This window comes from Dermochelys coriacea, chromosome 5 (genome assembly GCF_009764565.3).
Source record: "Dermochelys coriacea isolate rDerCor1 chromosome 5, rDerCor1.pri.v4, whole genome shotgun sequence".
In the NCBI taxonomy this organism is placed as follows: Eukaryota; Metazoa; Chordata; order Testudines; family Dermochelyidae; genus Dermochelys; species Dermochelys coriacea.
This window is the reverse complement of record NC_050072.1, coordinates 28,127,763-28,152,806: the sequence shown is the minus strand read 5'-3', so window position 1 is coordinate 28,152,806 and position 25,044 is coordinate 28,127,763. Positions and strand designations below refer to the sequence as shown.

Genomic DNA, 25,044 nt, shown 5'->3' with positions numbered 1-25,044 from the left:
GAAATACTCTTATTAAAATACTGTTTAATAGGTGCAGTATCAAAATATTGAATTTGTTCAAACTTATTAATTTTTGATTAATATAAACAATTTACGTCAACCGTGTTCCTCTAAAATGCCTGTTTTTAAAGTTGCTGTTTATTTATAGATAAGAAAAATAAGCGGACTTGGTTTTCAATATTTTGAAATTTTATTCACTGGAATTTTGTACACAGACACAAATGGCCCACTCCTCTCAACCCCAACTCCTCACCAAAGAGAAAATGGGCTTTTCTATAAAAAAAAAAAATGAATAAATATATAAATTTTTAAAAAAATGTTTCCAGACTTGATAACCATTAGTTTTATATTTACAAACAGCCAGAACCATGTGTGAGTAACAGTTCAACTGTGCAGCTAATTGAAAGAAAATAAAGATGTGATGACACTATAATTGTTACTGGAATGAAAGCATTCTTCAGAGGTTTCTTTAGATTCTTTCACACACAAACAGAATAACTAATGAGAAATTTTTAAATAGTAACTGAAGCATCTGTGTCAATATAGAAGTGAAGAAATTTTACTGAATAACCCAAGAGTGATGTACAAGTCTTACATAATGCCATATCTGCTCTTTTTCTAGTGGCCAAATGTAAATCTAAGGAACTATAAAGATGAACAGTTGCACAGGTATGTAAAACTTATTTAGACTTCCTGGGGGGGGGGGAGAAATTTGAAATATTTCAATCAGCTATTCCTTGGAAATGCAACATTTCTAAATTCTACTCTGTATATGAGCTGTGAAAATGAAATTTAGGCAATTAAGTTGTAAAGCTTAAATATAATGAGCCATTTATGTGTGCTAAGAGTTATTTTCTGTGCAAATATATTTAATATATTTATCCCCTAAAACAGGAGGATATCAAATAGCCAAACACTCTTCATTACATTTTAAACCTCAAAAGATTATATTTTCATTATTTCTTCAATTTAGTGTTTGGTGGCAACATTTTGAGAAATGTTCCTGAGTAAAGCAAACCTGGTCACTCTACCAGCTGGTACCAAAATATAAAACAAAAGGGTGAAGATTTAAAAAAAAAAAAAAAAAGGAACAATTTGAAATCAAATGTAGGTGTTTTTTAAGAACTAAAAACTCTAACACTAAGTGCAGTGCTTTTCATCTGCATTTATAATCTTTGGAACAAGGGCATTTTTCTTTGTCACTTCTACTCCCAGCTTCAAGGGTTAGTAAATATCTTTGGGATGTCACTCATAATGTAGACCTTAGACATTGATCTGAAAAAAAAAAAAATCTTTTAGTTTTCCTCATTTTGGTGCCATGACAAGATATTTTTCTGTAGACTTATGAGGAAAACCTTCTGCTAAGATACAACCTTAAGGACTCACCTTGACGTCTTAATTTCTTTTAGTAAAAATAATCAGACTACTTTGTAACGTAAATATAAAAATGGATTGCTACCCTTTCCATTCTGTCCTAAACGTGAGTGGTGGTGTCGTGATAATCATAATGGCCTCAATCTAACTGTATTCCTCTTTCCTCGTGATTCTTTCATACACACACAATACAAAAATAATTGTTAACTGGTAATACGTGATACAGGAGTATTTTCCAGATTCTGTAATTTGTAATAATACTCTTTTCAAAGGAATGTCTACTATTCTGTGTAACTGTTTCCTACATTTTACTGTATTCAGGCATTGTTCAGTGGATGAGTGATTTTTTTAATACTCAATAAGTTGTGAAAAGCGAGGACACTTTTTTACTATAAAACTTATTTCTGCACTTGCAGAATTGCAAACAGCTATCTGCATGCTTTTACTCTAACTCTTGTTGAAATTAACATAGATTTAAAAAAAAAAAAAAAGAAACCTCTGTAGTCTTGGATGACTTAGAGCTATGAACTGTTAACTGGATCATTCTCAAAAATTGTTGACACCAAAACCCCCTTTTTTTTTTTCCAGGCTTTATGTTCTCCATTGTATAAATACACAACTTGTGCTGTTAGTGCATTTAGTCTAATGTATGTTGTGAAAATCTTATCACTGTAGTATTAAAATCATCAAAATGGCTCTTAAAAATGATTAAATCATAATTGTGGTGTTCAAGTTATTGCTAGCCTTACTTAATCTTTGAGAGATGCACAGAAGCATAATCCATAAGAATGTTTAATTATGATTTATGTTTGCTCACATGCTCTTATTATAGGTTGGTTGTTTTGTGAAAATATAAAACAGCCTAGAGAGGACTCCTCAAGAATTTCTCTGCCCTGTGTTTTGTCAGTCAGACTTGGACAGAGGCCTGTTCTCTCATTCCTGCTGTAACAACAATAAAAAAAAAAAATCAGTGTTTGTAGAGAGTCATAGATACCCCTTAAAAAGCATTCTGTGTTCTCTTATACTAAATATGACTAATGATTTATGGAAAATATTAATATATATTTTAATTACAAACTTAGGGCCCTACTGCTGCAATCCTGAATTGATTCCACTTGAATCAGTGTAGCTCTGCACTGAGACACTTATAGGGCTTCATATTTGATCATTAGTAATGCCCAAGATCTGTTTAAACTGTCAAAACAAGAAGTATCACTTTGGGAAAATATGGGGTGACATTCATAGAAAGCATGTATTTTTCTTGAAGACAAACACATACTAGCCACTATGTGGTCTGACTTCTCTTAAGAATGCATAACAAATACCAGGACACATTAATTTTTTAAAAAATTTGCCAAGAGAAGAGTAGTTTAATACAGGAAATGGGTCACTCTTATAGACAGACAGATGGGAGTAATCTCTGAATTTTCCACAGGAGAAATATTACAGAAGAGATTATAACTGAATTAACTTGTTTTATTGCCTGCTTTTGTTAGCTGTTGAAGAAAAAAAAAAAAGTTCCTCTTGATAACTTGCATTTTTTGTTTCTTATATTGTGGCATTCCCAAAAGGCATAGAAAGAACTTTTGTGACTCTTCACATGGTCACATCTCTGAAATTGTTCTCTTGATATAATTGTTGTTTGGGCTGCCTGATCTTTGTTTCTGCAGACTACAATTTTAGTAATTTGGGAATAAATCTACTTGGTATCCCTCACCCTAATTCCTCACATACAAAATATCCCTTTCATGCCCATATGTTCATATAAATTATTTCTTGCAGCACAGTAAGAATTGTTTAGGGTAATCAACTAATTCTTCTAATTTTACTCTTAATTAGGTTTGTCCGACGACTGCTGTATTTTTACAAGCCTAGCAGTAAGTTGTATGCCAACCTGGATCTGGATTATGCCAAGTCTAAGCAACTCACTGTTGTGGGTTGCCAGTTTACTGAATTTCTTCTTGAATCTGAAGAGGTAAGAAATGATTTCAGCTATAAGATGTAAGAAAAAATGACATTTCTCTGTGCTAGACAAGCAAAATCTTAATTTTAGTAATGAGCTTTGCAAGAAAATTTCAGGGTTTTAAAATTTAAAAAGACCATCTTGGCAAGTCTAATTAGAATCCTGTGGTGCCCTGGCCAGCAGATATAGAAGTGCCTCAGTACTGTGGGGATTTGTTTATTAAAAAGGAGTGGGTTTTTTGTTGTTTTTTAAAGAAGAAATGGGTTTTGTGGTATGTTCCCTGGCCTCTTGTTCAATACCAGAGCTGTATCCCTATTATCATGCTCAAATTCCTTTCCTTCAACTATACTAAAATATTTTACTTTCCTTTATTCAGGGGACTTTTCATAACTGTCATACTTCATATGTCAAAATTGATACAGAGCTCCCCCTGAAACCAAACAGTCTTTTTGTATTTGCCTTTAGCTTTTTTCACATAGTTAAACTGTTTGCGCTAGTTAACATTTTTATTTTATCATCTTGATGTATGTGCATTCTAAGAAATTTAAATCAATACATATTAGTAAACACAAACCAATTAAAGCTGTTCATTACCAGTAATAAATGAAAATATATTTTTACTTCTTTTGGGTAGGATGGACAAGGCTATCTGGAGGAATTGGTAAAAGATATTGTGCATTGGCTCAACTCTTCCTCTGGAATGAAACCAGAACGCAGTCTTCAGAACAATGGATTACTAAGCACCCTTAGTCAGCACTACTTTCTGTTTTTTGGTACACTCTCCTGTCACCCTCATGGAGTGAAAATGCTTGAAAAATGCAATGTGTTTCAGTGGTGAGTGTTCGTATTTACTTGTATTTACTTCAGTTTGTAATATGCTGTGGGTAACATGTACAATCAGTATAAAACCTGCAAATAGTAAATAAAGATCTATGTCCAACAAAACTAAAAACCCCCCAAATCTCACTGGGTTCTCCAACCTCTTTGGAAAAAGCCCTGTAATACAGGTGGATTTTGTAGAATGGCCTTTTTTTTCCATGCATGTCTGACTGACAAAAACATCTTGGTGACTGCATCAGGGAGATTTGTTTCCATCTACACACTAAAAATAACGAGGAGTCCTTGTGGCACCTTAGAGACTAACATTTATTTTGGCATAAGTTTTCATGGGTTAGAACCCACTTCATCAGGTGCATGGAGTGAAAATACAGGAGCAGGTATAAATACATGAAAGGATGGGGGTTGCTTTACCAGGTGTGAGGTCAGTCTAACGAGATAAATCGATTAACAGCAGGATACCAAGGGAGGAAAAATAACTTTTGAAGTGGTATGAGAGTGGCCCATTACAGACAGTTGACAAGAATGTGTGAGTAACAGTAGGGAGAAATTAGTATTGGGGAAATTAAATTTAGGTTTTGTAATGACCCAACCACTCCCAGTCTCTATTCAGGCCTAATCTGATGGTATCCAGTTTGCAACTTAATTCCAGTTCTGCAGCTTCATATTGGAGTCTGTTTTTTGAAGTTTTTTTGTTGAAGAATTGTCACTTTTAGGTCTGTTACTGAGTGACGAGAGAGATTGAAGTGTTCTCCTACTGGTTTTTGAACGTTATGATTCCTGATGTCGGATTTGTGTCCATTTATTCTTTTGCGTGGAGATTGTCCGGTTTGGCCAATGTACATGGCAGAGAGGCATTGCTGGCACATGATGGCACATATATCACATTGGTAGATGTGAAGGTGAATGAGCTGTTGATGGTGTGGCCGATGTGGTTAGGTCCTATGATGGTGTCCCTTGAATAGATATGTGGACAGGATAGATATGTGAAATAGATATGTGGACAGGATAGATATGTGAAATAGATATGTTGGCACCAGGGTTTGTAGCAGGGTTTCGTTCCTGGGTTGGTGTTTTTGTTGTGTGGTGTGTAGTTGCTGGTGAGTATTTGCTTCAGGTTGGGGAGCTGTCTGTAAGCGAGGACTGGCCTATATCCCAAGGTCTGTGAGAGTGAGGGATCGTCCTTCAGGATAGGTTGTAGATCCTTGATGATGCGCTGGAGAGGTTTTAGTTGGGGACTGTAGGTGGTGATTAGTGGTGTTCTGTTACTTTCTTTGTTGGGCCTGTCTTGTAGTAGGTGATTTCTCGGTACCCTTCTGGCTCTGTCAGTCTGTTTCTTCATTTCAGCAGGTGGGTATTGCAGTTTTAAGAATGCTTGATAGAGATTCTGTAGGCGTTTGTCTCTGTCTGAGGGATTGGGGCAAATGCGGTTGTATCTTAGAGCTTGGCTATAGACAATGGATCATGTGATGTGGTCTGGATGAAAGCTGGAGGCATGTAGCTAAGTATAGCGGTCAGTAGGTTTCCGGTTACCCTCATGGCCCCTAAGTATGCCAACATTATTATGGCTGACTTAGAACAATGCTTCCTCAGCCCTCATCACCTTGCCCCCCCTACTTTACTTGCACTACATTGATGACATCTTCATCATCTGTACCCATGGGAAGGAGGCCCTTGAGGAATTCCACCAAGATTTCAATGATTTCCACCCCACCATCAACCTCAGCCTGGACCAGTCCACACAAGAGGTCCACTTCCTAGACACTACAGTGCTAATAAGCGACGGTCACATAAACACCACCCTATACCGGAAACCTACTGACCGCTATACTTACCTACATGCCTCCAGCTTTCATCCAGACCACTCTGAAACCTATCTACACATTAGAAATACGAGAAAAAGGCAGGCAGCGTGTATTGTCAAATATCATGCTAATGTTTCCTAAGCAGCCAGTATCAGATTAACATTTGTCCTTACCTTAATTTGGACTCAACATATTATGTTGAATGGTAAAAATAATAAATTAGCAAGGTGGTGTATATATTATTTGTACATGCATAAAATACTAAAGTTTAAAGTGGATCCCAACTAATACTTTCTTTCAACTTTTTTCAGTCTTCTTAATCTCTGCTCCTTGAAGAACCAAGATCACTTACTAAAACTGACAGTATCTAGTTTGGATTACAGCAGAGATGGGTTAGCAAGAGTTATCCTTTCCAAAATTTTAACTGCATCTACTGATGTAAGTGCAATTAATCAAGCACACTGCTTGTCAATATTTATTATTAAACATTTTATTTCGTTTGTTGTTTAATTTAGTAAGCTAAAACTGGTTAATTTAAAATGTCATATATTCATTCATTCATTAAAACAGGCTTTCATTTTTCTTTCTTATGTAACACACACTCTCCTAGCATACCACAGAAAACTTCTTAAAATATAACGTGGACCGCATGTATTCTGTGATACTGTAAACTGCATAACTTGCCATAGAATCCATTCCTTGCCATCTAATTGGACTCGAGAATTTAAGCTTTTATTTAATAGTTTCTAGCCCTCAGGTTTGAGGGAGCTGATGGTGGAGGGAAAATCTTCTTAAATGCTTTACCCAAATATAAACCAATGCCAGGTTATCTTCTTGAGGAATAACCGGAAGGGCTTCTCTTCACTAGGAGAAAGTTGGATTTTTAATGTTAGCTAACACATGTTAAAATCCTAGTGAAAACAAGTTTTAACACATTAGCTGATTGAAGTAAATCTTAGAAAGATGCATAGGGGAAGGCATGATTGCAGAGTGAGAGAAGGATACAAAAATTGGCATTGACGCTGGAGCTGCTGGAATGAAGGAGGTGAGTGGGATTATATAGGCTAAGGAAAGAAGCGTACTGGATCTTTAAGAAAAGAGCAAGAAGTTTAGGTTTGATATAGTAGACAAGTAGGGACCAATGGAGGGATTCAATTTGAGTGATGTCAAAAAGGATAAATAAAGTTGAGACTTGCCCAAGAAAGTCATTGTAGCCATGTTGGTCCCAGGATGTTAGCGAGACAAGGTGGGTGAGGTAATATCTTTCATTGGATCCACTTCTGTTGGTAAAAGATAAAAACTTTTGAGCTGTTCTTCAAAAAAGCTGTGTGCAACTTGAAAGCTTGTCTCTTTCCCCAACAGAAGTTGGTCCAATAAAAGATATTACTTCACCCACCTTGTGTCTCAGTGATGTACCTTGGTGAGAGCAGCTCTTCTGTAGACTGGAGAGGACAAAATTCAGTGCCAAGAGGGAGTTAGGGGAGGGGAAGTCAGACAGTTACTATAAATGCCCTGTATTTCTTTGAGGCTGGCAAATATTGGAGGATTTCTGTATGTGAAGATAAGAGGTTGAGGGTAAGGGAGGTGGGTGGTTGAGATTAGGGATTAGAAAGGTTGTGTCAAGAAGACAGCTTGAAAGTAGACAGTAAGACCTTGGACTGGAATTCATATTCTTTAAAGAAATCGTGATGATAGAAACTCTTGGATTTCATGCTTCCTCCCATGAGGTAGGGAGGAACTCCATGAGGTCTAAGTTTGCGGTGTGGGAGGAGGGGGAGACTTGTGTTGAGCAAAGCCAGATAATCAAGGAATTTTTCTAGTTCCGCTTTTGCTCTCCCCAGAACCCTCATCCTACACCATCATTTGGCTTGTCTTCACTAGACTTCTTATCTCAAATTAATTGATTGCCAGTTAACTAGCTATTTAATGCATGTAAAAGTTAGTCCGCAACTCTCCTAGGGATAAGCTTAAGCTAAATAACAAATGTTTTAGCCTACCTGCCTCCACTTTTCCTCAGAGCTTTCCCGAGTAGCAATAGTGAAATTGACTTCATAGTTGCCAGTTTTCATTGCTACCCACAGGGTTCTGAGTACAATAGAATCTCAGTTACGAACACCTTGGGAATGGAGGTTGTTCATAACTCAACAAAACATTATGGTTGTTCTTTCAAAAGTTTTCTATTGAACATTGACTCAATACAGCTTGGAAACTTTAATATGTAGAAGAAAAATGCTGCTTTTAACCATCTTAATTTAAATGAAACAAGCACAGAAACTTTCCTTATCTTGTCAAATCTTTTTTTAAAAATTTTCCCTTTATTTTTTTTAGTAATTTACGTTTCACACAGTACTGTACTGTATTTGCTTTTTTTGGTCTCTGCTGTTGTCTGGTTGTGTATTTCCGGTTCCAAATGAAGCGTGTGGTTGATCAGTCAGTTCATAACTCTGAGGTTCTACTGTAGCAGCAATGGACCAATGTGTTGTTCATTTCACTCTGCTGCTTAGGAAAGCTGCAAGTAGCAACATAAGTATTGGAGTTGTCTGGCTTGGGAAAACACCACTGAATTTGTTCACATTTAGAAGGTTATCTTCACAACTTAAGCTACATATTGTAAGAGATCTTAAATTCTTCAAAAATTGATAGTATAAATCCCTTCAGGTACCAGGGCCAGCTTTCCCACTCATCAGAGAAAAGTAGATTTTTCAAATCATTGCTGCAGGTAGAGCATAGAAACTGTCCTGTATGAAATAGTGCTGGCAATTCACAAGGCAGCACTTATAACTGTACTGACAATTTTCTACACAGTGCCAAGGACAGTGGACTGTTAGATGGTATTCGCTTTCAGATGAGACAGGTGAGACTTGTCCTGACCACCAGATAAATTGTGGTCATGAAAAAATAGTTACATCACACTTTTTGTAAGAGAAAAACATGTAGACAGTTGTAATTCTAGTAACACATACAAAACAATGTGTAAACTGCACTTATTTGCTATGTAACATTATGATGGAAATGCACTGCTTTTGAATATGAAAAATCCGTTTAATATTTAACTACTGTATATTCTCTCTTGCAAATATTTTTTTTTCCTTTTGCAGAGCTGCAGGTTATATGCAACAAAACATTTACGAGTATTGTTGAGGGCCAATGTAGAATTCTTTAGTAACTGGGGGATTGAATTACTGGTGACCCAGCTGCATGATAAAAATAAAACCATATCTTCTGAAGCACTTGATATCTTAGATGAGGCATGTGAAGATAAGGTGAGCATCATTAGTCTACAGCAATAACTTAATATATGTAGGAAAATTGTTTTCTTTCTTTAAAAAATTAAATCAGATTACCTTTTTTGATAATTCTACTTTGCAGAGTGTTTTAAGTTGCCTACTACAGAGTGCCTATATAATGAAAATTAGTGAACTATAATAGCATATATTGTAGGACATTTTTGTGATGTTGATTACTCTGTCGTATACTTTCAATTTCACATGCTTCTGGGTGGTTATCACTGATATTGTAATATTCATTCTTAAAGGTGCTCAGAGCTTCTATAATAGATATTTCTTATTCTAAATAAATAGTTGTCTTTTTAATTTAAATGGCTTACATAAATTCAGGATTTTAAAATAAGTTTTTCTTCTTCTCTTTTTTAGGCCAATCTTCACGCCCTTATCCAGATGAAACCTGCTCTCTCCCATCTTGGAGACAAAGGGTTGCTTTTGCTTTTAAGGTAAGTGTTACATGTATCTTTTCATTTCAGAAAAACTTATGTTCATACACCTTAAATGGACATAACAAAGTGGTTTGTTAGAGATGGACTATTCAGTGTCTGTTGTTACTTTACAGATTTCTGTCCATTCCAAAGGGATTTTCCTATCTAAATGAGAGAGGTTATGTAACAAAACAAATGGAGAAATGGCAAAAGGTAATTCTAATTATTTTTAAAGGAGGGATGATGTGAATATAGTCATTTAGAAGCTTGGAAGGAATTCACAGTTGTACAATATTAATGTCAGGACGTTCTGTTGCTTCAATGATTAAGGGTTTGTGAGTCTTTCTAAAACATCCTGTTATTAGGGACTCTTTACTCCATAGTGTGAATACTTCCTTGTCTTAGCAAGAGCATGTTGATGAGATTTTTGATGATAAAAAATTAACAAAAAAAAACCCTCCAACCTTTGGTAACAATTCCCTTTTCCCCAAATGTACACAACTACATGACTGATTAGATGCTTTAGAAGAGTGGTGGGTCTTCTGAGTTGTCAGCAGAAGATGGTGCATAATACCTTCTCTGGGAGAGAGAATTTCTTTCACAAAGAATTGCCTTTTTTCCAGATGGCTACTGGCTCTAATGGTTCCCAAAGAAAGTGAAGGTTAGGTGATCTAATGAAGATGTTCACACGCTATTCTGTTAGAAAGTGAACAGGAACACTCAGACCCACTGACAATGGGGAGATAGGTACCCGAGGGCAGCTTCTTGCTTCAGTACACGGAGAGCCATTGGAGATGGCAGTCATTTTGAAAGAGGGCAGTTCTTGGAATTCTCTATAGTAGGTCCATAATTTTTCAGCCTCTGTTGATGGAGAAGATTAGTTATTAAAATAAGTCTCTTCATTAATCCTACAAAAATATTCAGATATAGCCTACACACAAGATTTCAGTGTTTAAACTAAAAGCTTGAATTATTTCTTGTTCTTTTAGGATTATTTGAGGAAAAAAAGTGCTATATCAGGTGCTAATGTTCTTAGCATCCATTTTTTAATTAATTTTATCCCCTAAAATAGTTGGGCAGATTCATTGTAAATTTTCAGAAAATTCATTCTATACTCTCAGTACTGTAATTACTGCACTAGCTAAAAAACTCAACCTTAATTATAGTCAGAAATAGTTTCTCCGTAATACAGTAGTATATTGTAAATACTAGAAACATTTGTTGCCCGTCATATTATCAACAAGGTGATAGGCTCTATATTTTAATTTTCCTTTTTAGGAGTACAATTTAAAATATGTTGAATTAATTGAAGAACAACTTAATGAAGCACTTACCACTTACCGTAAACCTATTGATGGCGATAACTATGTTCGTCGGAGCAACCAAAGGTAACTCCTCTTACATATAAACTTGTTTTAAGAAAGACATGAATTGTGATAGCTTTTTAAAATGTCATAATTATTGCCATGTAAACAGATCATCTCTCTTTCTATCAGATTACAGCGGCCACATGTCTACCTGCCAATTCACCTTTATGGCCAACTGGTGCACCACAAAACAGGCTGTCATTTGTTGGAAGTTCAGGTGAGGACATTGACTATAGATAAATTAAAAGTAGGGCTGTCAATTAATTCCAGATAACTCACACGATTAACTCAAAAAAAAGTAATCGCAATTAATCGCAGTTTTAATCGCATTGTTAAACAATAGAATACCAATTGAAATGTATTAAATATTTTTGGATGTTTTTCTACATTTTAAAATGTATTGATTTCAGTTACAACACAGGATACAAAGTGTACACTGCTCACTCTGTTTTTTATTACAAATATTTGCACTGAAAAAATGATAAATCGTATTTTTCAGTTCACCTCAGACAAGTACTATGGGGCAATTTCTTTGTTGTGAAAGTGTAACTTACAACTGTAGATTTTTTTTTTTTTGCTCCATAATTGCACTCAAAAAAAAAAAAAAACTTGAGCCTACAAGTCCACTCAGTCCTGCTTCTTGCTCAGTCAATTGCTAAGACAAACAAGTTTGTTTACGTTTATGGGAGATAATGCTGCCCACTTCTTATTATTTACAATATCACCGGTAAGTGTTTTGCAGCTGGCATCACAAGGTATGCTAAACATTCGTATGCCACTTCATGCTTCAACCACCATTCCAGAAAGAAACAGACTGAGTGGTCTTATAGGCTCTAAAGTTTTACATTGTTTTATTCTTCTTGGAGTGCTTGCTCATGTATATTCTACAGTAGGTGTGCATGCGTGCCATGTGCACCAGTGCCGGAAGTTTTTCCCTTAGCAGTACCCATGTGGGGGAGCACCACTGCAACCCCTGGAGTGGCGCCTCTATGTCGCGCTATAAAGGGAGCCGTGAGCTCCCCCCACCCTCAGTTCCTTCTTGCCGCCAGTGAAGGTGCGTCAGAACTCCTTGCTGCAGCGTTGCCGCAGCCTTTCCAGTTGATCTTAGTGGTACCTTTAGCTAGTGTTAGTAGCTCGTAGAAAGTAGTTTCTCAGTTGTTAGAGTGGGCCCACGGCATGCCCTGTGCCCCAGGCTTCAAGTCGTGCGACTCGTATCCCCGTTCCGTGCCAAGGAGTGATCCGCACGCTGAGTGTCTCCGCTGTTTGGCGAAACTCACGTGAGTGAATGCTGTAAAATCTGCAGGTCTTTCAAGCCGCGAACTAAGGAGGAGAGACCCATCGGGCTTCACGCTCTCCTCATGGAATTGGCGCTCGCTCCAACTCCAGTACACCGTGCGGACTCTGCACCGGGCGCCACATCGTTGGTGCGCAGCGAAGCCCCCTCCACCAGTTGGCACCGTTCCCCTTCCAAGAAACAAAGGAAAAGGAAGGGTGAGAGGCTGGTCCCACGTTGGGCAGCCCTTGGTTCCGCCCGAGCTCGAAACCTCTGACTCGTGCTGAGCAGAGTAGCCTGGCAGCGTTGACACGCACTTCTCCCGCGGTCAGGAAGCCATCAACGCCAGAGGTTCTATAGGCCCCATGAGACATTCTGAGCTTGCCGGTGCATGGGGCACCGCCAGTGGCGGGCCCTCGGTCCCTAGGCAAACCGCCTCTCAGCACTCGACAGGCCTCCCCAGAATGGCACAGCTCTCACCCTGAAGACCGCTCTCTGCCTCGTTCAGTACACAGCAATTGGTCCACTCGCAGCTCGTGTCCACCACCCTCGACGCCAACCAGGGTTCCATCCGGGCAGGAGTCCCTGGGTCCCTCCATGCCACGCAGCAGCGGACGCAGGCACCGAGATAGGCGTCAAAGGCGCTCTTCTTCACGACGCAGCTATCGTAGCAGGTCTCTGCGCGACCAATGCTCCTGTTCTGTCAGGCATCGCACACAGGGCTCCTGCTGCACATCATCGGCCCTGCAAGTCCAGGCGCTGAAGCGAGTCTTGGGACAGTACTTCCAGCAGGTACCTGTCCTCGACGTTGAGGTCTCAGTCCCATGGAAGACGGCATCATAGGCACTGCTGCTCCCACTGCTCCTATGGTACCGTTCAGTCGGTGGTGACCTCGGCCTTGGCACCCAGCCACCCCTCGCTGGGCCAAACCGCCTGACCATTAGCGCCACCGGGCCTGCAGCATGGATAGAGGCAAGGGGCCCCAGGGCAAGGACAATGGTGTCAATGGGCACCGTGGCCACCGATGCCCACCCAGGCTGGAACCCGCTCGGTGGCCGGGGCGTCTGAGGCATCGTCAGCCTCACTATCTAGGCAGGTTTCAGAGTAGCAGCCATGTTAGTCTGTATTTGCAAAAAGAAAAGGAGTACTTGTGGCACCTTAGAGACTAACAAATTTATTAGAGCATAAGCTTTCGTGAGCTACAGCTCACTTCATCGGATGCATTTGGTGGAAAAAACAGAGGGGAGATTTATATACACACACAGAGAACATGAAACAATGGGTTTATCATACACACTGTAAGGAGAGTGATCACTTAAGATAAGCCATCACCAGCAGCGGGGGGGGGGGAGGAGGAAAACCTTTCATGGTGACAAGCAAGGTAGGCTAATTCCAGCAGTTAACAAGAATATCTGAGGAACCGTGGGGGGTGGGGTGAGGGGGAGAAATACCATGGGGAAATAGTTTTACTTTGTGTAATGACTCATCCGTTCCCAGTCTCTATTCAAGCCTAAGTTAATTGTATCCAGTTTGCAAATTAATTCCAATTCAGCAGTCTCTCGTTGGAGTCTGTTTTTGAAGCTTTTTTGTTGAAGGATAGCCACTCTTAGGTCTGTGATCGAGTGACCAGAGAGATTGAAGTGTTCTCCAACTGGTTTTTGAATGTTATAATTCTTGATGTCTGATTTGTGTCCATTCATTCTTTTACGTAGAGACTGTCCAGTTTGGCCAATGTACATGGCAGAGGGGCATTGCTGGCACATGATGGCATATATCACATGGGTAGATGCACAGGTGAACGAGCCTCTGATAGTGTGGCTGATGTGATTAGGCCCTATGATGGTATCCCCTGAATAGATATATGGACAGAGTTGGCAACGGGCTTTGTTGCAAGGATAGGTTCCTGGGTTAGTGGTTCTGTTGTGTGGTGTGATTGTTGGTATTGGCTTCAGGTTGGCGGGCTGTCTGTAAGACTATCCTGTCTCCCAAGATCTGTGAGAGTGATGGGTCGTCCTTCAGGATGGGTTGTATCTCCTTAATGATGCATTGGAGAGGTTTTAGTTGGGGGCTGAAGGTGATGACTAGTGGCATTCTGTTATTTTCTTTGTTGGGCCTGTCCTGTAGTAGGTGACTTCTGGGTACTCTTCTGGCTCTGTCAATCTGTTTCTTCACTTCAGCAGGTGGGTATTGTAGTTGTAGGAATGCATGATAGAGATCTTGTAGGTGTTTTTCTGTCTGAGGGGTTGGAGCAAATGCGGTTATATCACAGAGCTTGGCTGTAGACAATGGATCGAGTGGTATGATCTGGATGAAAGCTAGAGGCATGGAGGTAGGAATAGCAGTCAGTAGGTTTCCGATATAGGGTGGAGTTTATGTGACCTATCTAGGCAGAGGGACAAGTTGACAGGTCATAAGTCGTCGGCTCTGTGCCCGGACTCCGACCTGGGGGTTGATTCCCCGGCACTGGCTGAGGCCCACAGCCCTCTGCTGGCCTCCTCTGCTGCACCAGACGACACCATCATGGCACCGCCGCCCTCTGCTCCACAGGAAGACTTCAGGGCTCATCAAGACCTGCTAAAGCAGGTGGCATTGAGCCTCCAGCTGCAGGCGGAGGAGATAGAGGGCCCGTCGGATTCCTTCTTTAATGTACTGTCCCCCTCGGTGCCGGGCCATGTGGCTTTACCCCTTCACCAAGGAGTAGCCAACATCTCTAATGCCTTTTGGCTAACTCCTGCCTCTCTGGCCCCGATTTCCAAGAAAGCTGAGAGGAAGTATTTTGTGCTGGCCAAGAACCATACCTCTTCTCTCACCTGGCACCTAACACTCTGGTGGTGGAATCTGTGAACCACTGGGAGCAGCAGGGCCAGCCCTCGCCCACCCCCAAGAATAAAGAGGCCAGGAGACTAGACTCTTTTGGTTGAAAACTTTACTTCTCTTCGAGTTTCCAGCTCTGGGTGGCCAACCATCAAACCTTACTGAGCCGATATGATTTTAATATATGGGAGTCCCTGCCAAAGTTCAAGCCACTTCTCCCAGAGCGGGATAGGAAGGACTTTAAGGCATTGGTGGATGAGGGGGCGACAGCAGCCAGAGGTGCCCTGCAGGCAGTGTCAGACGCGGTGGATACGGCGGCTTGCTCGATGGCCTCTGCAATCTCCATGCGCAGGGAGTCATGGCTCCTCCTATCCGGGCTTTCGGGGGAGGTCCAGCCCCTCATGCAGGACCTGCCATTCAACGGGAAAGCCCTGTTCGCCGAACAGACGGACGTCAGGCTGCATAGGATGAAAGACACTCGCATCAACCTGCAGACCTTGGGCCTATACGTCCCTCCAGCTAAGGATAAGGTCAAACTGCAGACGTCTGCTCACCCTGCAGAGAGCAGATATGAGCCCCCTTACAAGAAGTCGAGAGACCGAAATCGCCGGCCTCAATGACAGTCCTGCTCTGCTCCACAGCCTGGGCCCTCTTAGGTCAAGAGGCAGGGACAGAGGTGGTTTTGATTATTTGCAGGGGGGCACCAGGGTAGTTGCCATGGAAACCCCCCTACTAATAAAGTTTGTGTTCAGCAGCCGATTGTCTGCCTTCCGTGGCGAATGATCACAAATAATTTCGGACCACTGGGTCCTCAACACCATTTCCAAGGGCTACATGTTGCAGTTGAGTTCACCCCTGCCCAACCATGTCTGTCCCTGGTGGGCTCAGGGGACCCAGAGCACGTTCACCTTCTAGGTCAGGAGGTGGGACGACTACTACGCCTGGGGGCGGTGGAGAGAGTGCCAGTAGAATTCCAGGGCAGGGGCTTCTATTCCCGATTATTTCCTGATCCCCAAGGTGAAAGGGGGTCTCAGGCCAATCCTAGATCTGCAGAATCTCAATTGGTTTATGGTCCACTCTTAGTTCTGCATGGTATCCCTGACTTCGGTTATCCCCTCCCTGGACCAGGGGACTGTTACTCTGCCCTGGACCTTCAGGACGCATATTTCCACATCCATATTTTCGAAGGGCACAGGCACTTCCTCCTTTTCCTGGTGGGACCCAGTCACTACCAGTTCACGGTTCTCCCGTTTGTCCTATGCACGGTGCCCAGGGTATTCACAAAGTGTATGGCGGTGGTGGCAGCCTAACTCAGACGAGAAGGGGTCCAGATGTTCCCATATCTGGATGATTGGCTTCTCAAGGGAAACTTAGGGTCTCAAATGAGGGCCCGTGTGGATCTGCTTCTGTCTACATGCGCCAATCTCGGCCTGTTGGTAAACGAGACCAAATCAATGGTCCCGGTGCAGCGCATAGAATTCATAGGGACACAACTGGACTCCTTAAGGGCCACAGCCTCTCTCCCAGTGGGCAGGTTCGAAACCCTCAAAGGTCTCATCGCCTCAATCACGGCTTTTCCGGTGACAACAGCAAGGGCGTGCCTTCAGATTCTGGGACACATGGTGGCGTGCACGTATGTGGTCCACCACGCCAGGCTCCGAATGAGGCCCCTCCAGCTATGGCTAGCCTCCCACTTCTCCCAGGCATGGGACGGCCTGGACAAGGTCCTCATGGTACTGACCCTGTTAATTGCCTCCCTAGAATGGTGGTTATCCCCAGGCAACATGCTCCAAGGGGTTCCTTTCTGGGAGACGGCCCCGTCAATAGACCTGGTGTCTGATGCGTCGGACTTGGGCTGGGGAGCCCATAAAGGGAACATGCAAACCCAAGGGATGTGGTCAACCTTGGACGTGTCCTTCCATATAAATGTCAGGGAGCTCAGTCAATAAACTTTTCATTCTGCAGTTATTTGTGGAAGGAATGGTCACTGAAGGTAGCCAGGAGAAAATCAACAGAGGACTAGAGTATATCATAATCCAATTTTAACAGGTTGACTGTGCACCAAAAATCATCTCGTTGGCTCCTACAGAGCTGATCACACAGCTGATCTTAATGTTCTCTTTTGACTCCAGGTAAATAGCCTGGTTGGCATGTGTGGCTTTCATCACGCAGTTTCATGGCAAGGTGGTCAGAGTCCTTATGGACAACACCGCCGAATGTTCTACATCAACAGGCAAGGTAGGACATGGTCCTCGGCCCTCTTCCCTGAAGCTCTGAGCCTATGGGAGTTCTGTATAGCCCATGACATCTCCCTGAGGACTTTCCACCTACCAGACACCCGCAATACACAAGCCGATTGCCTCAGCAGGGTTTTTTCCCCCCATTACGAGTGGTCACTCCCCATGGAGGTCACTCACTGGCTCTTCCAAGATTGGGGAATTCCCCACGTGGATCTGTTTGCGCCCTGCCAGAACCGGCGTTTCCCCCGGTTTTGTTCCAAGGTGGGGGTTGGGAAGGGACGCAATCTCAGATGCCTTCCTCCTGCAGTGGTTGGACCAGCTTTTCTATGCTTTTCCACTGTTTTCTCCTTATAGGCAAAGTTCTAGAAAAAGTGAAAACAGACAAGGCACGTATCATCCTTATCGCCCCAGCCTGGCCCCGTCAACATTGGTACAGGACCCTACTGGACCTGTTGGCGGCCCCTCCGAGGAGGTTGCCGCTTCACCCAGACCTCCTCTCCCAGAACGGGGGCCACCTCCTTCATCCCAATCTGGCTGCTCTCCATCTGACAGCGTGGCTTCTCAGTGGCCAGATGAGGAGGTGTTCTGAGGAAGTCAGGCGGGTCCTCCTGGAAAGTAGGAAGCTGTCCACATGCCGGATGTACCTGGCAAAGTGATCCAGATTTTCCAGGTGGGTGGGGAAGCGGGGAGTTTCCCCATAGTCCGCACCACTCCAGCGTGTGCTTGAGTGGCACCTGCCTGTGTCAGAGTACACTTGGCGGCCATATTGGCCTTCCACCCGTCAGTGCAAGGGCACTCGGTCTTCTCCCATACTATGACCTCCTGCTTCCTGAGAGGCCTTGACCATTCATTCCCATATGGTAGATCCCCTGTACTGCAATGGGACCGAAACCTGGTGTTGTCCCGCCTCACGGGGCCTCCCTTTGAACCCTTGGCCACATGTTCCCGGTCTCGCCTCTCCTGGAAGGTAGCTTTCCTTGTAGCAATCACGTTGGCCCGACGTGTCTCAGAGATCAGGGCCTTGACCTCGGAACCTCCATATACGATCTTCCACAAGGATAAGGTCCAACTTCACCCACCCCCTGCATTCCTCCCAAAGGTGGTCTCCGCCTTCCTATGGAACAGGACATCTTCCTTCCCGTGCTCTCTCCCAAGCCCCATTCCTCCATTGAGGAACGCCGCCTCCACACGCTCAACATGTGCAGGGCACTGGCCTTCTACCTGGATCGGACTAAACTGTTCCATAAATCCTTGCAATTCTTCGTTGTCTCGGCTGAGCATATGAAGGGGTAGCCTATTTCCACCCAGCGCCTTTCTCGCTGGATTACCTCATGCATACGCACGTGCTATGATCTGGCAGAGGTTCCTGCACCACCGATCGTCAGGGCGCACTCAACGAGGGCTCAGGCCTTGTTGTCTGCCTATGTAGCCCATGTCCTTATACAGGACATCTGAAGGGCTGCCACCTAGTCTTCAGTTCACACGTTCACTGCACACTATGCGATCGTCTCCCAAACTAGGGATGATGCCGGGTTCGGCAGAGCAGTACTGTGTCCCAGGAACTCGTGAACTCCTACCCACCTCCAACAGATATAGCTTGGAATCACCTACTGTGGAATACATATGAGCAAGCACTTGAAGAAGAAAAGACAGTTACCTTTTCCGTAACTGGTGTTCTTCGAGATGTGTTGATCATGTCTATTCTACATCCTGCCCTGCTTCCCGTCTGTCAGAGTTGTCCGGCAAGAAGGAACCGAGGGTGAGGGGAACTCACAGCTCCCCCTATAGCGCGATATAGAGGCACCACTCCAGGGGTTGCAGCGGTGCTCCCCCCGCCATGGGTACTGCTAAGGGAAAAACTTCTGGCACCGGTGCACATGCACGCACACCCACTGTGGAATAGACATAAGTAACACATCTCCAAGAACACCAGTTACGGAACAGGTAACAGTCTTTTTTTGAATGCAGTTATTTTTTGGTACATAATCTTACATTTGTAAGTTCAACTTTTGTGATAGAGATTGCACTACAGTACTTGTATTAGGTGAATTGAAAAATACTATTTCTTTTGTTCATCATTTTTTCAGTGCAAATATTCGTAATCAAAAATAATGTAGAGTGAGCACTGTACACTTTGTATTCTGTGTTGTAATTGAAATCAATATACTTGAAAATGTAGAAAACATCCAAAAATATTTAAATGATATTCTATTGTTTAACAGTACATATAATCGCTGTTAATTTTTTTTTAATTACTTGGCAGCCGAATTAAAAGTAAAAACAACTTTTCAAGTGTAATGTAACCCTTCTAGAATAACTGACTTGGATAACCTCTATTTTGATCGTCATTTGAACAGTCATTAAATGAAGATGCATAAAACTAGGGACTTTCCAAATGTCAAAGAAGTTATATCTTGCAAGGATAATCTTTAGAATTTAGAATCTACATTCTAGCATCATGTGAAATTCTTCCCTGTTGTTGAAAACATCAGAGAAATATCTTTCAATCTGCTTCTTACAACTGATCATTCTGAATGGTCAGGACTGAAATAGGAAAGGCAAACACATCACCAATAAGAAATGCTTTATGGAGAGTATATTTTAGCTGAATGAACACTATAAGCAATGATTAGTAAAGCTATGCTTTTGCTTTATGCATATAGAGAATATGGATTGAGAATTTTTGTTAAAACCAATGTGTATTTTAGGTCCTTGAAAATGGAGAGAGAAATAAATTAGTCTCTTTTCATTTTTAAAAATTAACTTGTAAACTTAGCTTAGAGTGAGTTTTATAGAATTATTTAAATAAAATAACTTCAAGTGGAGGGCCAAATAATGCATTTAGTTAATTCAATGAATCTGTCCCCTTTTGAGACCTGAATTAAACTTGGATAATTCACTAACAATTATATTTGATGCTTTCACTCAAGCTGCTGGTGAGCATCTATCTGTTCATATAATTAAAACCATCGCACAGTTGGACAGAATATGAAATGGTTGACCGTCTTTGTACAAAAGAGGCCTGAAACTCAGATAGTGACAGCACCGCATCAAAAGCGGGGCGGGGGGGGGGCATTGTCTCAGCTTGCCGAGGGAAGGCAGCTGTGCTTTGTGGCTGCGGGGAGGGAGGGAAATGAGGTCAGAAACTGCTGCAAAAGGTGAACAGTGGTCAGCTTTGCGGCACTCTCTCACCCCCTGGGAATGTGAGGTCGGAAGGCTATAAAGGTGCAAGATCTGGGCATTGTAAGCCCCTTTTTCCACACAGCAGGCAAGGCAGCACCCTCTCTCCCTCCCCAAGAGGTGGCAAATATCAGGTTGGTCTAGGACCTGTTGTGGGCATTGTGCTGGTTGCTCCTTTTTAAGGAAGGCTGGGAAGTAATTTTTCCTGCACCACCAGATTGACCTTGGTGGAGTGAGGATTTTTTGCCTTCCCCACAACAGGTGTTAGGGGGACCTTTCCTGGTAAGAAGAAAGCGTGGTAGGCCTTGTCAAGGTTCCTTCCCCACTCTGAACTCTAGGGTACCGATGAGGGGACCTGCATGAAAACCTCCTAAGCTTACTTTTACCAGCTTAGGTTAAAACTTCCCCAAAGTACAAACTATTTTACCTTTTGCCCTTGGACTTTTGCTGCCACCACCAAACATCTAACCGGGTTTATTATTGGGCAAGAGTCGTTTGGAAACGTATTTCCCCCCAAAATCCTCACCAAAACCTTGCACCCCCCTTCCTGGGAAAGGCTTGATAAAAATCCTCACCAATTTGCATAGATGACCACAGACCCAAACCCTTGGATCTTAAGAACAATGGAAAAAAAATTCAGTTTCTTACAAGAAGAATTTTAATAAAAAAAAAAGGTAAAAAGAATCACCTCTATAAAATCAGGATGGTAAATACCTTACAGGGTAGTTAAATTCAAAACATGGAGAATCCCTCTAGGCAAAACCTTAAGTTACAAAAAGACACAAAGACAGGAATATCCATTCCATTCAGCACAGCTTATTTTCTCAGCCATTTAAAGAAATCAGAATCTAACGCATATCTAGCTAGATTACTTACTAAGTTCTAATACTCCATTCTTGTTCTATCCCCGGCAAAAGCAACACACAGACAGACCCATACCCTTTGTTTCTTCCCCCTCCTCCAGCTTTGAAAGTATCTTGTCTCCTCATTGGTCATTTTGGTCAGGTGCTAGTGAGGTTATCCTAGCTTCTTAACCTTTTACAGGTGAAAGGGTTTTTCCTCTGGCCAGGAGGGATTTTAAAGGTGTTTACCCTTCCCTTTATATTTATGACAGGCCTTATGTCGCAACTTATTTTGTAAGTGTGGGGCGGATGTCCAGTGCATGTACTCTAGGGGGAAGGCATCCACTTACCAGATAAATGACCTGGTAAAGGACTAAAAAGGACGTGCTGGAAAAGGAACAGGATGGGGGCAGGGGCTTGGAGACTCCTATGATTGGTATGGCAGGGAGCCAGATTCCCTTGCCCCCCATTCTTATAGCCAACCTTAACCCTCTACAAGTCGGGTGGATGGTAAGCTCCAAGCCATGGGTTGGCTGTGGGAACCTGGATGGAAAATAAAGGGTGGCTGGTGGAAGTCCCAGGTAATGATTTGAATAAACATGGGTTTGCCTAAACTGTACGCTTTATCTGCCGGGTAGTCCCAGACATCTATATAATATAGTTGTAGCCTGATTAAAATCCATATCAAGTGTCTCCTATTCTCCTTTTGGTATCCCAAACAACAGGGGGATTGTGATTAGGTTTGAAGTATGCTGGATTGAGCTCTGCAGGGGAGATTACATAATGCCACCCCTAAATCAAGTTAATCATGCTATTAATCTATGATTTGTAAATCATTTGGATATGAGGGAATGGAAAAAGAATATACTAGGAATCTCTTTACCCTTTGAATTGTAAAACTGCAATAAGAAGGCTTTCCAGTGGTGTAAAAGTAAGTATTATTTCTTCCTCTTTGGAAGATGAGGTGGTGGTAAGTTTATAATTTTCCTTCGGCATTTTTGGTGTTAATTAGTCCAAGTTTTTATATGCTGGAACTGTCCAGTTTAAAGTGTGTGTATGTAAAGATTTGTTAAAAAAGCTTTAGGAAAACCTGATGTATTAAAACTTTCAATATTTAGTCACTTTGAACTGAGTTTGTTTTGTTCTCCTCCTCTAGAGTGTTGTCCCAGATTTAAGTTACACTGTTCGTTCCCCGATGTTGGATAAGTGGGAAGGAATTAAACATCTGAAAGCAGCCCTTTGGGCCTTGGTTAGTAATAGAAATATCTATCTATTGCTTTTCTTTCCTCTTATTTCTGCTGTACTGCTGTACATACTGAAATAATTAAGGAATTAGTTTAAAGTAAAAGCAGTTCACAGGACTTACTCTTCTGGTATCCTAGCTGGTCTTGCCGATGAAATACTATGCATTGCATGTGGCTCTTTAAAAAATCATTGGTTTCAGAGTAGCAGCCGTGTTACTCTGCATCCGCAAAAAGAACAGAAGTACTTGTGGCACGTTAGAGACTAACAAATTTATTTGAGCATTTTATTATTTAGCATTTATTTGAGCATATTTATTTTGTGGGCTACAGCCCACTTCATCAGATGCATGGAATGGAACATATAGTAAGAATATAGATAGATAGATAGATACACACACATACAGAGAACATGAAAAAGTGGAGGAAGAGGCTAATTAATTAAGATGAGCTATTATCAGAAGGAGAAAAAAACTCTACAGAAAAGAATAAATGGACACAAATCTGAATTCAGGAATCATAACATTCAAAAACCGGTAGGAGAACACTTCAGCCTTTCTGGCCACTCAGTAAAAGATTTAAGGGTGGCAATTTTGCAACAGAAGAGCTTCAAAAACAGACTCCAACAAGAAACTACTGAGCTTGAATTAATATGCAAACTAGATACCATTAACTTGGGTTTGAATAGAGACTGGGCATGGTTGGGTCATTACACATCTTGAATCTATTTCCCCATGTTAAGTATCCTCACACCTTCTTGTCAGCTGTCTAAATGGGCCATCTTGATTATCTCTACAAAAAATTTTTTTCTTCTGCTGATATTAGCTCATCTTAATTAATTAGCCTCTTACTCCACTTTTTCACGTTCTCAGTACATATGTATATGTTCATATCTTCTTACTATATGTTCCATTCTATGCATCCGATGAAGTGAGCTGTAGTCCACGAAAGCTTGTGCTCAAATAAATTTGTTAGTCTCTAAGGTGCCACAAGTACTCCTGATATTTTTAAAAAATCATTATTACTCTTCACTTTTTTACAAAGCAAAAGAATGGACTGCCATAATGTAGCATGTATGGTAATATGTGTGGCTAATCTTCAGGGGATATGACTTGCTGTGACCTGCTTGGTATCACCATCATTTTCCCAAAATATTTGAGGGGAGACATCAACTGGTGGGTTTGAACCTACCTGGTTCAGTTGGCCCACTGGGGGGAGATAGAAGGGAAGTCTGAAATCCTTTTGGGGTGGAGTAGGAACAAAACTGGACATTAGTTTGATCATATATCATGGGTCTGTCTTCCCTCCCTCCCCAATGTTTGTTCTCTGTGCCCCAATCCAAGTTGACTATTGATGGGGACAAGTAAAGTGCCTGTATGACAAGGGGAAATGTAGGATTATCCTTGTTCTGTTATCCCAGAGCCCAAGGTGACATATGGTGCCCTGAGTCCTTCCATTGCTCATAGGTGAAAAATACCAGAAGGTTTGGCTATCTGATCTTAAAAGTTAAAGGTTTTGAAGTTGTACTAAAATTGTGGCCAGGTGGCATTTCACCTTATTAGCATGCCAAGAGTTTTGTGGGCACCACTACAAATGACATCAGCAGTTAATTATATTTGATGGCAAATAATAACTTCATTCCAGGGAAATATCGGATCATCAAATTGGGGCCTTAACTTGCTTCAAGAAGAGAATGTGATTCCTGACATAATGGCACTTGCCCAGCACTGTGAAGTTCTGTCCATTAGGGGGTATGTATATCTAATTTTAAAATTAAAATCTGAAAATAGCATTTGCTGACAAGCCTAAGATGTATAAAGATTTCTACTTTTGCTTACACTGGATGTCCTTTATTAAACATTATTGACAAAGTTTGAGAAATTTTCCAGGTCCTCTAAATAGGTCAAAAGTTTATTTGCAGGAAGTGTCATGGAAACTAGGTTAGGAAAAGGCCATCATGGAAGGCATTAATTTATTTTTTTTTAAAGAAACAAGTAAAATTATTAGAAGTTCTTTAAATCTCTATCACTATTCTTTTTGATTTTTATTCGGTAATATTTGCACAAGATTTTAGGAGGAAACAGATAAAATGTATTTGGTCTTCAAAAGCCTATTATCACATTACCCCATGATTGTTTGAATGTAATAGGAAATGAGAAAAACACAGTTAATATGTTGGGTTAAGTGGATCCCATAGGAATTTTGTGTCAGCAGAGTGCATGCTAGTGGTTTTAGACCATTTTGTTCCCTTGTCCCCCTCTACTCCACCCACCCACTCTGGTTTCTGCAACCTTGTCTCCTCCTCTACTCTTATTTTCTCTCTTTTCCCTTCCACCCCATTCCATTCTTCACCCTTCTGCATTTGAATCAGGCCACTGCTTCTGTTTCTCCATATT

At 41.6% G+C, this 25,044-nt stretch overlaps 1 protein-coding gene across 4 annotated transcripts in view; it reads left to right on the top strand.

The window, feature by feature from the left end:
* Positions 1-25,044, top strand: part of RICTOR (RPTOR independent companion of MTOR complex 2) — a 179,009-nt gene that overhangs the window by 127,744 nt on the left and 26,221 nt on the right. For all 4 annotated transcript variants that reach the window (XM_038403986.2, XM_038403987.2, XM_043514340.1 and 1 more), the window contains 11 exons: positions 623-669; positions 3,214-3,349; positions 3,972-4,171; positions 6,291-6,417; positions 9,078-9,242; positions 9,633-9,709; positions 9,826-9,904; positions 10,970-11,079; positions 11,188-11,275; positions 22,564-22,656; positions 24,293-24,399. In XM_038403986.2, coding sequence (XP_038259914.1) covers positions 623-669; positions 3,214-3,349; positions 3,972-4,171; positions 6,291-6,417; positions 9,078-9,242; positions 9,633-9,709; positions 9,826-9,904; positions 10,970-11,079; positions 11,188-11,275; positions 22,564-22,656; positions 24,293-24,399 — 1,229 coding nt within the window. The remainder of the gene's footprint in view (positions 1-622; positions 670-3,213; positions 3,350-3,971; positions 4,172-6,290; positions 6,418-9,077; positions 9,243-9,632; positions 9,710-9,825; positions 9,905-10,969; positions 11,080-11,187; positions 11,276-22,563; positions 22,657-24,292; positions 24,400-25,044) is intronic.